Here is an 18,503-nt window from a genome sequence, read left to right as displayed (position 1 = left end):
AAGGAAGTGTTTCCATGTGGTTTGGCATTCAGTGGTCATTGGTCACTAGCCAACCCTCTCAGCCCTCACTATTCTGTTTGTAACAGTGGTGTTTTCGATGGCTGAGTTTGAAATGCCAAGTGGCACATTAGCATGCAAGTGCTGCAATGTTTTTCTGGTCAGAATGTGGGGTTGGGACTCTGATCTCAGCTCACATTTCAGTTTCAGTGTGGTGATAGGGATATGGTGAATCTGCTTAGCTGTGGCCCCTGAGAAATGCATCACAGGTGTGGTTCACCTCCACTACTTTACAGGGATAGTATGCCCATGGATACATGAAGGGTAGGGTGCTCATTTCAGCAAGGGCCTTGTGACATTTTGCGTGTGGATGACAACACAAAAGTGAGTTCACCCTGGAGAGCAGTGTGCTGGGACAGGGAAAAGACCTAGTTTTATTAGGAAGGTCTCTGTCTTTATTCTACCCTGTTGGTGCAGATGCAGAATGGAGATCAATACTAATGATAGATTATTGTAAAAATGCATCATTTCTCAAAACCAGCAAATGTAAGCAACTTCTCATGTTAAATCCCTTCAGAGGATAAAGAAAGAAAATAAGCAATAAAAAGCATGCACAGATGGATGCAATTCTGATAGTAACATATTGAAAATGTTAAGAGGATTGCTAATCGCACAAAATTGTATGCAGTGAGGTCACAAGCAGAGTACTGCACTGTAAAGGTTTTCCATTTGTGGGTTAGCTAAAAACCCTCTAATTTGACTAATGTATCATCAAAGGTGCTCTGTCTTGGATGGCAGGCTTGTTGTCTGTCATATATGTGATTTTGTCGATATAGTGGCACAATAGAAGATACATGTACTGCATTAAGAATTAGTAGTTAGAATGATGCACGGGGACAGAAAACAAATAAGTAACTTATATAAGAGAAGTGATTACTCGAAGAAACGTGTAGGATTATGGTAGAATCTAAGCAGTCTCTTGGAGACTACTGTTATTTTTTTAAATTTGGAGGTAAATTTTTTTATTTTTGGATGATAAATTGAGCATAATTCAGGAGAGCCTGGAATGTGATAATTGTTTAATTGCTGTAATTGCACATGCATTTTCTGCTGAAGTACACTTTTTAACATATGCGATTCTTCCATTCTTGACCTAATAACAATACAAATTTTTAATAAGGTCAAAACTTAAATATGTAACTGCTGCCTAGGTTTTAATACAAACTGAAGCAGTGAGAAGTAGCATTTTTCATAGAATTTAATTCTCATCTGTTACTCTAGGAAGAGCATGGATGATAACTTTGAGCCAATTCTTTGGAGCCCTATGAAATTAAAAAAGTGCTGGGAAGCCTGCAGTTTTGTCCTTGTCATAGAAAAAAAGTAGCTTGGCATCTTGGTTATCTGCTGTTTTACATTGTAGTCTTGTTGATTTGTCCTTGGGCAGAACAGACAGATATATTTTATGAAAAGAGGAGGAAGAAGAACCATTGGAGAGGTGGATTTTACTTTTTGTTGAGAGACTATTTCTCTCCCCCCAGGTAAAACAGGACCCTTTATCACTGTTTAACTTTTTTTTATTCTTTTTTATTTAATTTCTAGCTGATAAATTTAGACGGAAACTGGAAGACCTGGAGAAGGAGAAAAATTCTTTAAAATTTCAGCTTCCTTCAAGGCATCCCTCTGTTAGCAGTTTTTTGGATAGGTTCATGACCCAAGTTCAGGCAACATTGCACTGGGCTGCTGATAATTGGTAAGTTTGTTGATTCATTATTGTGTAAAATGGTGCTTCTGTTTTTCTCAAAATGCAGAATACACTTATGAATATCTATAATAAAGAGTTTTAATGACCGTCTAATGTGTCCATCTGGAGCTTGTTTATGAAAATCCCACACTGCCCCCCCCCCCGCCCCCCCATTTTTTTTTTCTTTCTACAATTCTTTCAGAACTCCCCTCAGAAACATTGATCATGATGAACTGGCAAATTAAATGGAATGTTTCTCATTGATGTTGAGTGGGAATGGGATTGAATCCTTGACACGGCAGCTTGAGCATACAACAGCAACGCAGCTTGAGCAATGCTTCCCTGTGGAGTTAATTCTGATGCTCCCTTTCAGGCAATGAAAGGATATTTAAATATAAAATAAAAATCAGATTATTTTTTTATATGAATAGATCTTTGGGAACTTCCTTTTGTGTGCCACTTCTTAGATAGCAATATTGAGCTCAGCACTGTACAAAGTCACAAAAATAAATTCTAAACCTCATCTTGAAGGGATAACTTCAAAGATGGGAGGAAAGTGAGATGTGTCAGATGGCTGAAGAGAGAAAGGTTAGGGAAAAAATAGTCTCTATTTCTTGGTCTGTCTTAATCTGTGCTCCTAGTTACTGTTGTTAGAAGAGGATGCTTCATAGGAATTGAAAGCTCTTCTCAAATGCAATCACACAAATGAAAGAAGAGAAGCCTTTTGTTTTCTGGCAGCTTGTTAATATAAAGGCTGCAGTGTGCTAGTCAATACCTTCATGTGTAATTTTTGACAGACTTGAAAATTAGATAAAATCACTATGGATAATATGATTTTTTCTGAAACTGGAGAATTGGAAGGAATTTATAGTCTGTATTTATAGCATCTAGTAATAAGGGAGGTTTATAAGAAGCTGTATTCCTTCTGAGCTGTTTCCTTCTACCATCTGAGGCTCTAAGAGGCTGTTTTACCATTCCTTAAGGATTAGGATACACCATTCTCTATTATTTCATTAATATATGTTTGGTCTATGCATTAATTTGTCATAATGATTTTGACATTAGAAGTAGTGTTGTCTTCTTTGTCATGGAAATTGAGTCACTAAAGCATTCCTCAGATACAGTTTGCTTATTTTTATCCTGTAAAATGTATATAATATATAAATATAATATATATATAAAATATAATATACAAATATATAAGTATATAATATATAAAATATAATGCTTTTATAAATAAAATAGATGTTATATTTATGAAAGTGTTCCTGTTCTTTGGGTGATTACATCTGTAACTCTTCTCTTTGCACAGGTCTGAGCAGTGCCAGTCTTCAGGGTCAGATAGATATCCTCTTCCCTTTTCTGTCTTGTGCACACTCCTTTCTTTGAGCTTAAGTTCAACTACTGTTGTTGTGACACACTTTTATTTGCTTGCTTGATTCTTGTGGCCTTTTATGTTGCTTTGTCTGTGGCCTGACTCATTGATACAACAAGAGTACCCTTTGTCTTCTGTACAGGGGTTTAAGTCCTTTCTGTTCCAGCCATATTTTTAGATACTAGAGTGGCAAACATAACTTCCTCCTCAAGGAAAATTTGTAGGCTTCAGTTTTTGTATTCATTTTTAATTGGAACAAAAGCAGTATACCCAAGAAGAATTTTTTTTTTGCCTGGAAAATTAAAAAGATGATCAGACTAGCCTTAGAAGATTAGATCATGGCAATATTACTGTAGTCAAGGCAATCTCATAGTTTTGCAAGAAAAGTGTGTATGGCAGCTTATTTAAGATATGAAGCTGAAATTCATGCCTCAGTTTTGTTTTATTTGATTAAATTATGAAATGAGTTTTTAAGTAAATGGATTTGATATTGATACAGAATATTGGGGTCATGTGGTGGGAGCCAGATTTGGTTATGTTTAGCTTAGGAACAGCAAATGTTGTGGTTGTGCAATCAGTCAGGTTTGGTGAGATCAGAAACATCTTGTTTGTCTTCCAGCATACCAAGTAGACAGATACACATGGAATTTCCAAGGTTCTGAAAAGAAACTATGTTTACAATGGAATTTTTTCTAAATTTTGTCCAGCCACTTGGAAATTTATTATGTACATCTCTAGGAATGATGCAGCTCCAGCTTGAAGAAGGTGCCTTCAGAGCTGCTGGGAAGTGTGGTTGGTTGGAGCCACAGGAACCTGTGATGTCTGTAAGGCACAGTGATGGCCCAACACCTCATAATAGTGATCTCTCTTTGGTGCATGCTGTTAATACAGAAATGCAGTTGCACGCACTGTCACTATGTCTATCTTGCTTAATGATTCCTGTGTTAGTGCTGAAGCTTTATTTTGCTTTTTCAGTACATTCTGCAGCCCATAGTGCGGGAGTAAAGCAAGTGTGTCTTTTGACGGTCCTGCAGAATAGATGAAAACCTCTTGTTCTACACACTTGTTAAACACCTGTGCATGGAGATCATAATTGTGTGATTAATCATGCTTAAGCCAGACTTATGATGCATGTTTTATATGTGGCATGGATGGATTTGCTTTGCAAGATTACAGTGGGAAATCATGCCTCAAAACACTTCGTTTGAGATGCAGTATTTTTTAAAGAAGATACTGAAATATATCTGTACTCTTTATGTGGAGATGCATGCACTTGTCTCTAAAGATGGACACAGAAACACAATTGCCCTTTGCAAGTGCACGTGCTCTTAGGAGGGAACATGGAAATGAAAATGAGTCTGCATTGTTTGCAGGTGCATTTTGAGAGGCAGATTATGGGATTGATACTTAACATAATGTGCTGATTACCTTGGAGTCCAGTCATGCAAAGATTTACAACTGAGGGTTGCACAGATGACTGGGAGGAAGCCCACTGATTGTGATTTTGAAAGAACTCGCTGTGCAAGAGAGAAGTAAAATTTGGCATTGTGGAGCAAACACTCCAGATGATCTCTAATGTAGTCTCCAAAAGCTGACAGATGCTGCAAAAATGGCTTTGGCAAGTTTCTAAACTTCTGTCTAAGAGATTTTTCTCTGTATTGATAGAAACTACATGCCTTAGTTTTGTCTCTTTCAAGGCAGTGATGGATAAATTTCTGAAATATGAAAAAGCTGGGGGAAGCCTGAAGCTATACAAGCTTTCCATTTTCTTTCTTCATCATGTTGTAAAAACAGTGCAAATGTTTGAGATAATAAAGGAAGATATGCCAAGGGAAAAAAACCCTCTTGTTCTCTAACTGTATCTCTTTGAAATGTAATCATTCTGGTGGTGCAGTGTTATGACTCTAAAGGTAACATGTAGCATTCTGATCAGTTTAATCTTTAAGACACTGAAACTCATGAAAACCACTAATTTTTAGCTGTTGTTTTTTTTGTTTTGGTTTTTTTTTTTTGGTTTTTTTTCAAAGGGTTAGACATGAGGAAAATGGTCTTTGTCAAGAAAAAGAGCTCAGACTTTTGAGATCAACTTCCCAGGAGAGGACGCAGGTTTCAGCCAGAAAACGAAACCAGCTTTTTCAAGAAAAGAAGCGACTACAGGTAACAGGACTGCAAAGTTGTGCATAGGAGCCAGTGCTGTGTGGGGAAAACCTTGTAAGCTGTCACACAGAATTAAATAAATTTATTGTAATAGCGACTTTGCTTCTGTGTAGTAATTAGAGCCTTGGCTGGAGTCCAGTCGATAATCTAAGTGATGATTGGAGATGGCAGCCGCAGGAGTTGTGTTAATCTCATTACAGAAATGCAGAGCTGGAAGGTTTGGTGGCTTGTGTGCTTGCTTAAACTTTCCTCATTATCTTTTTAAGCATGCTCTTTGTTATAATTTGATGTTTTAATATTACACTGATCTTCCAAAGTTTTTATTTGAAGACAAAAAGTTTTCATCTGTTTCTGGTTAGAATTTACTATAAATGCATGATTTACCAGCTTTTATTCCTGAAAGATGATTGATGCTTTTCATAAGGATGAAGGAATCATCACGGAGCAGTTAGCATTTGCTAACAATAGCATTACAATGACACATGATGTCACAACATGATAGTTTGGCAAATGGAATGTTTCAAGATGGCATTAGTCCAATTTGAAGTCTGCAAGCCTTCTAAGCAAAATTTAGCTTTTTCTTTTCACCATCCTTCAAAAATCTCAATATACTGTCTAGTTATGTCTCTTTTATACCTTGGTGATCACACTCAGTAAAGTGGCACCTTAGAGAGCTAATTTTTCTTTTTTTCTGCGGTCTCATCTTGAAATATTTTTTTGGGGATATTTTCATTCCTTTGGTGGATCCATAATTATAGTAGTCTCTGTGTGTGTGCACACATAAATTTATATATATTAAAAAACCTGCAGAGAAATAGAGAAAAACATCTTATGTGGTCATTGCAAAATTGTACTTAGGTGAAGAAATGTATTTTTTTATCCTATTCATCTCCTTTGTATTTTTTAGGTTCATTTCATCAACAAGAGGAGAAATAGAGTAGTTCAGCATTATAAGCATGTAGAAAATTTTTTAAATCTAGGCATCCAAGAGCCACCTCAAGATATTGAACTGAAAACTGCTGTACTTAAGACTCCACAACAGCTAAATTTTACAGTTGCTCAAGCTGAATCTTTATTCTTCTGTGGTTATACTAGGGAAAAATTACCCACACCATTATACAGGCATGCTATTTATTAGCATTTTATTAAAATTACTGGGAAGTCAAGATTCTGGGGAATGCTGATCTGTGGTGGTTGTATGCACCCAGGAATCCCTAAGGATTGCTCCTGTCCAAAATCTTGCATGATCAGAAGTAATTTTTTTTAAATTTTCCTCAGCCCCACTTTACTTTTTCTTCTGCTCTCTTCTGTTGGTTCTGCATTTGTATTCAGGGATTTGAAAACCTGTGACAGTATCTATAATTTATGTATTAATATTTCTGTTGCAATCTCTACTGCATGGAGACCATCAGTCCATAACTGAGGCTGGAGGTGTACAGTCAGTGCTGATTAGCTGTTGTGTTGGAAATCACAGTTTAAACTCAAATCTGCAAAGTAGAACTCCAGCTTATGTTTAGTCATATGAATATCATCTGCTGCTCCATGTTGAGACTTTAGGCCCTTTTTATCTGTCCCTGGAGGCTGACCAAGAGCATGCTAAAGGCTTCTTTGCATTTCTGGAAAAGAATGCGGGAGTATTCGAGTTTACTGATTAAAATTTCCATGCTTCCAAGAATGCCTGTGAACTATTCCTGAGCAGAGCAGCTTTCTTTCTGTGAATGCAGACTGTGTGCTTCTAGTATCTATTTATGTTGTACATTTCAATACTAAAAGTGTGATTATAAAACCAGATTCTGTTCATCTTGCTTTCTGTTCCCATGTAGGTTGCTTGTTGCAGTGATTGCAATTACTGCATTTTCACAGAGTATGGAGGTCTCTGTATTAAGTAGGCCCTATTAAGATTTTGGCAGTATTCCCAAGCCAGTAAAACAGAGACAGAATTGTCCTTTGTGCACACTAAAAGCCTAATTTGAGACTGAAAGAAACAAAACTGATGTTTTTGGTCTGCTGACCTTTCTGTCCTTGACAAATGCCTGTGGGTTGAAACATGGGCTACACCATTCTCTTCTTGCTATGTCTAAAACCATAGAAGGAGGAAAGTAATTGAGGAAACCTAGTGCACAGGACTATTAGAAGTTGAAATTTTGGAGCTATTCAACCTTTGAATGTACAAGGACCATATCTTGTTCTAAGTGATACTTGAGAAAGCTGGTTACAGTGCAGAAAACCTGAAAGTATGTTTGTTAACAAAATTTGTGAACTAAACTTCATGCAAATTGCATTGAAAACATTAAAATAATGTTAAAGTTATCAAGTGAAACTCTAAAAAGCAAAGAAATGCCAAAGTCTGTTATTTGTGCATAGTACATATGTTTTATAAGAGTCTGTAATATTGAATTATGCCTTTTAGATCCCTGCCTCATACATAACTGCAATGTCTGTTCAGATATTCAGAGTACTATTTTATCTTCATTACTCAGTATTTGACCCCAGAACCCTTTTACTGTGTGCCACTCAAACCTTCTTTTGAATAGAAGTTTATTAATTTGTGAGTGGGCTCCTTTTATAGTATTAATCAACATGGCATCTTAGTGATTCAAACCCACTTAATTTTATCTCTGCAACACCATTTCGGGTGTTACTGCCATTTGCTCAGCTGCAGAATGGAGAAATGAATTGCCATAAAAAGCCATATGGTTGATTCTAACGTCACTTTTGTAATGCCTAGTTTTTTACTTATTAAAGATTTGGTTTTTTGGTTTTCATTTTTATTTTTAGTTGGACTGAATGTGATCAGAGTTTGAAATTGAGCTTTGAATTCTATTGAGAGCCTATAGATAGCATGTCAGAGATCTCTTGCAGGTTGTATAGAAAATTATGAACATACAATCTATGGCTATGTGTGGACATAATAGTTTAAATGGCTTGCAAAGTTTCACAGAGACAGTAAGAAGTGTAGGAATCGAATCATATTCTCCAGCATGATGTTCAGCTAGTTTGATGACAACTTTAACTCAGCAACCAGTTTCCTTCAACAAGTGCTGCTTCCTTGGATGCAATCTATCTGTTGGGTTTTCAAGAAAAAATCTGTGTGAGGATGATGTACAAATTAATGAAGATTTTTTTTTTTTTTTTTATCTTTTGGCCTCCTCACTTCAGGAAGGACACAGAGGTGTTTGAGCACATCCAAAAAAGAGCAATGAAGCTGGTGAAGGGTCTGGAGCACAAGTTTGATGAGGAGCAGCTTAGGGAGCTGGGAGTGTTTAGCCTGGAGAAAAGGAGTCTCAGTGGGAACCTTATCACTCTCTACCTGAGAGGAGGTTGTAGCCAGGTTGGTCTCTTCTCCCAAGTAATAATTGACAGGAAAAGAGGAAATGGCCTCAAGCTGTACCAGGAGAGAAGAAGATTAGACATGAGGAAGAATTTCTTCACTGAAAGGGTGGTCAGGCTTTGGAGTAGGCTGCCCAGGGAGGTGGTAGAGTCACCATCCCTGGAAATGGTCAAGAAATGGCTTGACATAGCACTTAGTGCTCTGGTTTAGTTGACAAGGTGCTGTTCAGTCAAAGTTGGGCACAATGATCTTGGAGCTCTTTTTCAGCATTAATGATCCTACAGTTCTATGGTTCTAAAAATTGTATTTTGCTCTTGCAAGAAACATCAATACCATAATGCACACAATTTGCACTTTAGAAAAGTGAGTGCAACTGATGCTGAAGTTCTGTGCATTTTAAGTCAAGGGAAGGATTTTTTGCTTTTAGTTAATATGAAATGTTAATTATCAGAAGGACTGATTAGATAGTAAGTGATTCTCTGCTTGCATCCTGTGCTTCATATTGAATTGGAACCATCAGATAAACTATTGCAGGGATATTCTGCAGGAGAGATGTTTGATCAGTTTAGCTGCCAGTCTGTAGAACAAGATTCTGTTGCCATGGGTGATCTGACATTTGTTTTTTTGGTGGAAGTTTTTAGCTTGTGAACTTGTGAAATACCTATGTATTTTAAAAGTGGAAGAGGACTGAGAGTAGGTGTTGGAAGAGGAACGTGAAGTGTGGTGCTGAGCTGGAGGTGGTGAGTTTCAGACTGCTGGAAGCGCTAGAGTTTCTGAGTACAACTGAAATAAGAGTTTTTGTGTGTCAGCAAGGAGATGTCTCATTTAATGTTTGCTGAATTGGACATATTTAATTCATGCTACTTCTGACACTTGTACTGTTTTTTCTTAGGGGCGAGTGGGTTACTTTTATAAGATTCATAGTAAACTTTGGTTTCTGTTCTATGCAGAAAGAAATTGAAGATCTCCAAACAAGACTGGCCATATTAGAAGGAAAAGACCAACAGCTGAGAAGAGAAATTGAAGAACAAGATAGGCTTATTCAGTCACAGGACTGTGAACTGGCTGCTTTACTTGGCTGCATTTCTTTGAGGGAACTGCAGGAAATAAACAAGGCTGTGGATGACACCTTAGCATCCTCCTATCGAATTCCACTCAGTTTAGATCTTCCAGGACCAATAAAGAGGTATTTAAATTCCAGTTTAGATGTGAGTCTTATATCTTCCTGTAAGTTCTGCTGAATTGGCTGTCACTTGTTTTCTTCATCATTGTGCTAGCTGATTATCTGGATTTAGACACTTTAAAACTTTCTGAGAAGAGATGTTGGAGTTCTACTATTGATGTATTTCCTCAGAGGAGTTTAGTTATTTGAATGTCTTGCACTTAATGTTCTCTTATGGTGAAGACCCACCTGCAGAAAGCATGTGTGTCCATCAACTGTTAATTCCTATCATCAGCTTACACTATATTTCTCGTTAGCTGGTGGAATTCTTTCCCCAGTTTGGTAATGCAGTAATTCAAACATATTTCTTACAGCCTGAAAGTGTGTACTAGGCACCATTCAAGCAAATATTAGAGATGCTTCTTGCTCCCATGAACTTGTAATTACAATAAACTCCTCAGAGTGCTGGACTCAGACAGTGGATTGAGGCAGTGGGGAGGAGGATGCAGCATGAATAATTTTGGGACACTCACAGTTAAATGAACAGTAGATGCATCCTTTAAATGGAAAAGTAGCTACTCTTGGCAGTATTTTGGAAATAACCTCATCTTTATTTAAAAAAGCAATTGAAGTACTGAAACTGTACTGGACATTGGTGATGGGACTTTGAAAACGGTACTGCTGCCGTGTCACCAAGAGAAAATAAAATTCCTGTTTATCCTAATGTACTTTTCTTCCAGAAAAGCAAAAACCACGTTGCTTGCAATTTTTTATCTCCCATCATGTTTATTGGATTTAGTTTGGTTGTATTAACATTCATGAGAAATTGCTGCTCATGTGTGCTAATTTACAATTTTTTTTTAAGTCAGCAGAACATTTTATAGAGGAGGTATTCTTCTCTTTTGACGTGTGTTTAAAAGTTTAAATTAGGTTATGAGAAATAGTGTCTTGCATTAAGTTTAGCTTGTTTTAATAATATCTTAGACCTGTGTTTCTGAGATTGAGGAATAAAAGATCTTAAGCAGTATGAGAAACTGATTTGAGTTTTCTTAGTTTTGAGTTTGCTTATGAAAGAATATTCAGATTATTTTCATTGCTGCTGTAATATTTGGGTTGCACTTACCTCACTGGGAAGTTATTTAAAAGTGAGTTAAATAGTATGGGTTCAGGAGGAATTTTCTCTTACTAGCACCATGAATAGCACAATCACTTGAGAGAAAACAGGCATTCATTATTCAAAATGAGTTTATGACAGGAATGAAAATTTTAAATTTTTTTCCTTTCTGTTCATTTTTAAAAGATGCAATGAATGAAACATCTTTCTTTTTTTTTTTTTCCTGTTGGTTGACTTTGTTGTCACCAGTGGTGAGATGCTTCTGCTCTCATTCCCATAGCTGGAGTTCTGCTGTTGGGACTCTGGTGTGTTGACCTTGGCTGCACACCAGGTGCTCACCAAGCCACTCTATCACTCCCTCTTCTCAGCTGGCTTGGGGAGAAAAAACAAGATGGAAAACAATCCATGGCTTGAGATAAGGCAATTTACTAAAGCAAAAGTGATATGTTGCATGCATGCAAACAAAGGTTTTATTCTCTACTTTCCATCACCAGGTGATGTCAAGACACTTCCCAGGAAGCAGGGCTTCAGCACATGTAGTGGTTGCTCTGGAAGACAAACACTGTAAATAATGAATGGCCTTGCTTCCTCTTCCTTCAGTTAGCTTTTATATCAGCAGACATCCCTAACATCCTGTAGCATGGAATATCCCTTTGGTCAGTGGGAGTCAGATGTCCTGGGTACGTCCTTTCCCAGGATTTTGCCGGACCCCAGCCTACTGCTGGTGTGGGAGGGCAGAATGTTGGAGAGAGGGTGCTGATGCTGTGCCAGCCCACACCGGTGTGTTACCAGTGCCTTTCCAGCCACCAGTGCAAAGCACAGCACTGTGGGGGCTGCTGTGGGGAAAGTGAACTCCATCTCAGCTAAACCAAATACAGGACACATAAATGAAGTTATTTAATAGTGAGAGTTTATTCAGATTAACAGTGAGCTTAACTGATAGGTGGCTTCCTTTTTGAGCTGTGCAGTCTGTCATACCTCAGGTACAGAGATTTTATATCTGATTCCAGCCTGTTCTTCTTCTGTAAGATGGTAAAAAATCATGCGCATAGCAAGACATTTGGTGTGGGTTTAATTCCTGTGTGCCTATGGGCATCCCCCAGATTGTCATATAGTTAGACAATAATTTAGGAGATTATCTTGTTTAAACTTCTGCTCCAAGTGAGGCTACAATTTCCTGGTGAGATCAGGTTGCTCAGTGTCCTATCTCTCTGAGTTTTGTATATCTTCAAAGATGGAGATTTTGCATCCTGCATTTCACCACCCTGGCTGTAAACTCTTTTTCCTTTGTCTTGCCAGAATTTCCATGGTTGCAACTTGCATTGGCTTATTCTAAATCAGTACTAGTGGAGGAAGTATTGTTTATTAGGTGACAGGTTTACATACATTGTTGATGCTAGTTCAACATGTTAATTTTTAATTCCAAAGTCTTGGCATAGTTGATCTGAAAGAGATTTTTCTGGAAATGTGCGTTTGATTTTAGGAATAGTTGCAGAGGAGAAAAAAAGTTTTCTAAATTTAGAGCTATCTGTGTGAGAAATAAAGCTATTACTCATGCACATGTGCTAGAGATCAGTGATAATGTGGAAAGGTCAATATCAATGGACAGTGAATTACAAACCCCTCACTGTTGGGCTGCAAGATACTCTGTATTTATTCTAGCAACATTGTGCTTGTCAGTAGAGTACTGCTATAACCTGCTTTTGCATAATTATTTGTTGGCTACATGAATTGCATTCAGCACTGGAGTAACACAGGCAGGGCTAGTGTGAAGCATCTCTTAAGACAATCTGTGCTGTAATGAATTGTATTTGGTGGCTTGCAGCTCACTAAAAGATAAAAAAATATTCAATATATTGGAGCAAACTTCCAGGAACATGAGAGGATATATTAAACAAAGAATACTCGCTCAAGTAATTGCCCTTCTGTGTGAAGGAGGCAAAGAGCAAATCAAATACAACACTGGGATGAGCATTGGTTCTAAGCTTATTTTTCTTGTCAAGTGTTGTTATTTTTTCAGGAGTGTTCTTTGTTTTGCCTTATCTTTGGTGTGTGCTGAACTTTTTAAATAGAAAGAGCCTTTGTCAATACCTAAAGCATGCTTTGAGTTTGAAGAATTAAGAAATGTTAGGTGCATTACCCCAGGACGTTACTTGAGGGCTGTTGGAAGACGCGGTTCAAACCTGCTGGTTAATGGGCAAAGAAGAATGCTTTGACAGGGAGTTCTCACTGAGGCTGAGACTGCAGAATGTTGTCGTTTTGCTCATCCAGACAGGCCTAATTGCTCTTGGTAAGCTAAAGGGTATAATAATTATTTTAAAATGGGAAATTTCAGGGCAAAAGCTCAGTTCACTTGAATGAGTGTGCGTGGAGATGTGTTTAGAAGGTGGGAGCAACTGGTGTTATGTGCACTGTGACACGTGCCAGTGTTTTAACTGAAGACAACACACTGAAATCAGAGGAAAATGGGCCTGGGTGTTTCAGCATGAGGTACTTTCTTCTGGAGATTGCAAAAAGTATCCAAATATATAATTTTCATATTTGCTACTGGACACCATTTCAGAAATATGTGTTTTTAGCTGGTGTAACTTGCATTTTCTAATTATAAAAGAAGACCTTATTAATTATTTGACCTATTCACTTCAATATCTGTTAGTTCCTTTATTTGTTTCTTTCCATTTCACAACACTGACTAGGGAAATCTGTTTTACTTCAGTTCATTTTTAGTTTCATTTTGCAGTTTCTTTGTTTTATCCATATCTGCAGATGCATGTGTTCTTACGGCATGCCATTCTTAAAATAAATTGCACTGTTCCATCTGGACTATTGTCTGGGCTGATTGCTGGTTGAAAGAAATTCAATTATGTACCTTTCAAAATATTAGAATGCTCCACCTCTTCTTCACATGGAACAGTTTTTGATTAGTAGGCATTTGTTCTATGGTGGGTTTGTAGGAGCATCTAAAGATAAGGAAATTCTCTGTTATGTGTATTAGTTATTAGAGGGTGGCCAGTGGTGCAAGGAACTGAACTTGAACATTTATGCAGCCAGTTCACCCTGCTTTTGTGATGCCTGGAGTTCATTTGAGAAAGATCAATTTGAAATGAAGTACAAGTACTCAGGGGGGGTGTAAATCATATTTGTTGGAGTATACTCAAAGTATTCAGCAACTATGGTTGAGGACAAAGCCTGATAAAGACAAAAGGTGGAATTTTTTTAGAGAACTTGGTTTACTTGAGTAAAGTTGGAAAAAAGACTTCAACATAGTTTCACATACAAACTTAGGAAAGTAGGATTTAGAATGGGCTGTTATGTTTTGTCATTGGGAGAGACTGCTTGCTGCTGTTCAGGGCCCCACTGGAAAGTGTTGTAGGTAACTGGGTAGAGAGAGGGCTCACAATCTGGCTGTACTCAGGAACGTGCACTCTCCAAAAACCTATGGCACCTAGGAAAGCTTGTGTTTCCTTCTTGCTGGTTGGCGGAGACATTGTGGTGATCTTGTTGATGACCTCAGTGGGAATCTGACTCCATCTGTCTTGCCACTTTACTCCCAGGAACTGGATTTCTCAGGCAGGTCCCTTGACTTTGCTTTTCTTGATGGCGAAGCTGGCTTCTAGCAGAATCTGGGTGATCCTCTCTCCTTTCTCAAATACTTCCATTGCTGTGTTCCCCCACACAGTGATGTCATCAGTATATGGTAGGTGTTCTGGAGCCTCACCCTTTTCCAGTGCGGCCTGGATCAGTCCATGGCAGATGGTGGGGCTGTGCTTCCACCCCTGGGGCAGTCGGTTCCAGGTGTACTGCACGCCTCTCCAGGTGAAAGCAAACTGAGGACTGCATTCTGCTGCCAGAGAAATGGAGAAAAATGCATTGGCAATGTCTATAGAGACATACCACTTTGCTGCCTTGGACTCCAGCTCGTACTGGAGTTACAGCATGTCCAGCACAGCAGTGCTCAGGGGTAGGGTCACTTCATTCAAGCCACAATAGTGCACAGTCAATCTCTATTCTCTGTCAGACTTGTGCACAGGCCAGATGGGACTGTTGAAGGGTGAGTGGGTCTTGCTGACCACCCCTTGGCTCTCCAGCTCACGGATCGTTTTGTGGATGGGGATCACGGCATCTCAATTCGTCCTGTACTTCCGGTGGTGCACTGTTGAGCTGGCAATTGGCACTCGTTGCTCTTCCACCTTCAGGAGACCTACTGCAGATGGGTTTTCTGATAGTCCAGGCAAGCTGTTCAACTGCTAGTGTCCTCTGCCTCTATAGCCACTATCCCAAACGCCAAACTGAGTCCCTTTGGGTCTTTGTAATAGCCATTCCAGAGGAACTCCCAATTTCTTATCATGCCATGATCCAGCTTGAGCCTTGATAATAAGACTGTCTCATATGTAGTCCCATACCTGGGTTTGTCTTTGACAAGGCCATCATCTCTGCTTTCTCAAAGTATTTGGCTACAGTCTTTTGTGCGAGGCTAAGACGAGTCATAGGTGAAAGAAGAGAGTGAACTGACTGATTAGGAAGGTTCATCTTTCAGATAGATAGATGGATGGGTGGATAGGTAGGTGTTTTCCTCTCCATTTTGTCTGTCTAGGATTAATTTAATTCCTTTGTTCTTTGCCTAGGGGTAGAGTTCATGGGCAAGTGGCTTTTTTTCCCTTTCTTGTGGCAGTAAATCTAGGAGGAACTGTGTACCATAAAGTGTCTGTGCTTTGGCACATGATGTGAATTTGCTTTCTGTGAAGGTGCAGACGTGGCTCAGAAGTTCATAATGATTCTGATCCCACTGGAGGAGGAGAGGGGGACCCCCTTTGGAGGGAGGGAAAAGGACTTCTGCAAAGTCTACTCCCATACCGTAGGCACTGGCCTTCCTTGGGAAGAACAGGGGAGATTAAAAACAGAGCAGGGAAAGGAAAGAGCCAGTCTTCCAATGTGGAGGGCAGAGCCATTGCTGTCAACCTGAATTGTTTTGGAGCAATCTTAAAGGCAGTATTTTGTCCTTCCAAGCAGTGTCATAGAAGGAAAAAGTCACAGCAGAAGGATAAGTAACACTTGCTTGAGTGCTCACATGTAAGGTGTGATGAGGAATCTGGTTTTCCCTGCTGAGCATCTGGTTCCCCCTGCTTGCTTGAACAGCATCCAGTGGGACGTAGCAGCCTGTAAAGCCCAGGCCACATATGTGCTGATTCCTCTGGGTATGTGCACAATGAGATTTACTTCTCTTCAGGGAAAAATGACCAGCTGTCTCAATCAATGTGTGATACTAAATTAGTCTGTATATAATGAAGAGAAACAGCTAGCAACTATATCCAGGGACAGACCCTTTCAGTCAGTAAAATAAAATGGATGTTATTCTTAGGAGAATAATTGCAGCTGCTGTGGGCAATCTCTAGTTTTTGTGCAGTCCAGACAGATGTAGCAGAAGAATGGGGATATATTGATATGTCAGAAAATCTGGGGAAAGTATTAGTTGGGATGTGATGAACTGATCCTGTAGATAGCTGTTTGATTGTCCCTTTGTTCTCATTCTGATGCTCCTGTTCCTGATAGCAGCTGAAGCAGCAACTGCTTCAACTGCCCTGCAGCATCAGCTGGCAGAAGAGTGGTGGGAAACCCAGCACCATATGAATGGTTTGGTTGGTTGCAACAGCCAGCTGGTTTGGCTGTCTGAACGGTGTTTTATAGGACCAGAAGATTTCTCAATACATGGCAATAAAAACTGAGCTTTTTGTGATGATTAAAGATGCCAGCAGCATCTTCAGGTGTCTGTGAACTGATAGTTTCTGCTGGAGTGATTTTATGTAAAAACCCCAAAACCATACTGAGATTCTGCCTCTGCCCTTGTATTGCTGGCATTTAAGAAAGCGCTTTATTAATCATTCTTATAAAAAAATTGTGAAGTGTCATCCAATGCTCTGATTTTTCTTCATGTCTCCTAACTGGGACTACTGTTGGGCAGCACTCAGCAAATAAGAGTTGACTCTGTTTAGTGTTCTTATGTATGCAAGAGCTGGGCAGGATGATGAGTTTTTCAAGTACGCTTCCTATAGGTGTAAGTCTTTGAGAGTTGACAAAGGGAAATACAGTCACTGAACAACCCATGAGTCAGTGAGAGACCCTATTGGTGAGCTGAGGTTATACAAACATTGAGAAAGTGTATTTTCTGTTCTGACTCTTGAAAACTTCTGAATGGGGTAGCACATGTATTAGAGCAATCCTTGACGTGTAGCAGCAGTGAAGAAATACTGCTCTACAAATGATAGCTTGAAAAAGAGCAAATTGCTCTTCTTCAAAAAGAAGAAAAGCCAGCTCTCTGATCACTCAGAGGTAGGTGCATAATTTCAGGTTCTCATTCATATTCCTTCGAGAACTTTGTAAATTGAAATGTGCAGAAAGTGTGATCCTCCTGTACCTTAAAGTCCATCTCTTGATAGTTGTTGTCTCAGATCAGATTAATTTTTGAGGCTGGACGTTTTCCAAGGTGAGACTTTGCATTTTACTCCTAATTCACGTGACTAGTCCTTGCAGCTGCCTGAAATTTCATTTTTATTATGAGTTAAACACAACTTTTCTCTCCTTGTATTTAATGTCCAAGTCCTTTCCTCAAGAGCGCTTTCAGGTTTAGATAAAGAAATTGGATTTTTACCACATCAGCTGAGCAGAAATTTTCTGTTTTCATATTTTTTTAACTAGTTCTGTCATCATATAGAAGTTTTCTCTGGGCTGCATTATTGAAGAAAAAAATCAGAGTTTATTTGGAAAACCCTGACTTAGGTTTAAAGAGTGGTTTTACTTCCCATTAAAAAGATATGCTGCTGTGAAAATACCATTGTTTTAAGTCCCATGGATCATTGCACAAAGACGAAAAGGAATTTACGTGCTTGACTGAAAAATTGCTTTCTCAGTATGGTGATACTCAGCTGTGTAGCCCAGACAGCCTTATGAGACAATCACATGGAATGAAAATCTTGTTATCCCATTTCTTTCTTGATTAGGTAGAATCAAACTTTGTGGTAAAGAGTTTCAAAAGAGAACAAAAAGTGATGGTTTACATTTCTGCATTTAATGCATTCTAGCCCTGAATGTCCCTAATTGAGAAGAAGTGTAGGGCCAGCAATGCCCTTTAGGTCTAAAATCTGCCCATGGTATCTGTAAATAATAATCTGTTGGTTTTCCTCAAGAAAACTTTGGAAACAAGTATGTTTTTTCTTTGCTTTTTCTTCTTTTTTTTTTTCTTTAGTCCTAGTTGTACGTGTCTAGCTTAAAGATGTCTCTTGTTAAATATAGTTTTGTTCAAAGCTCTTTTTTTATGAGTTGTTTTCAAAACTTTCTGAGATATGCCCATTGAGGGAACTATAAAATCACAAGGAAGTTATTGATTGATTTGATTTTATACTGTGGATTTATTCCCTAAAAGCACAGTGAAGTCCATATACTGAAGACTTTTGGTGGAATTTTGCCTTGATGTAGACTGTAGCAGACATTTACACCAAAGGTTCCCCAAGCAGCACTTGTGATTGGTTTTTTTCTTTTTTTTTGCAAGGGACTGGACAAAAGCTTTTTTTTTTGAAGGTCAGCTTCTGTTTGTTGTTAAAAGCAAGATTACAAGTGTAGGGCTTGGTTTAT

At 38.6% G+C, this 18,503-nt stretch overlaps 1 protein-coding gene across 5 annotated transcripts in view; it reads left to right on the top strand.

Moving 5' to 3' along the window:
• DISC1 (DISC1 scaffold protein) overlaps positions 1-18,503 on the top strand; it is a 176,096-nt gene that overhangs the window by 52,394 nt on the left and 105,199 nt on the right. For all 5 annotated transcript variants that reach the window (XR_010027113.1, XR_010027114.1, XM_063151636.1 and 2 more), the window contains 3 exons: positions 1,597-1,747; positions 5,141-5,270; positions 9,552-9,787. Coding sequence is in view for 3 of the 5 variants with exons in the window: in XM_063151636.1 (XP_063007706.1) it covers positions 1,597-1,747; positions 5,141-5,270; positions 9,552-9,787 (517 nt within the window). In the remaining 2 variants the exon portion in view is untranslated. The remainder of the gene's footprint in view (positions 1-1,596; positions 1,748-5,140; positions 5,271-9,551; positions 9,788-18,503) is intronic.

The sequence above is a fragment of the Melospiza melodia genome, chromosome 3 (assembly GCF_035770615.1).
Source record: "Melospiza melodia melodia isolate bMelMel2 chromosome 3, bMelMel2.pri, whole genome shotgun sequence".
In the NCBI taxonomy this organism is placed as follows: Eukaryota; Metazoa; Chordata; class Aves; order Passeriformes; family Passerellidae; genus Melospiza; species Melospiza melodia.
The sequence above is the reverse complement of the archived record's forward strand: the minus strand, read 5'-3'. Positions and strand labels throughout refer to the sequence as shown.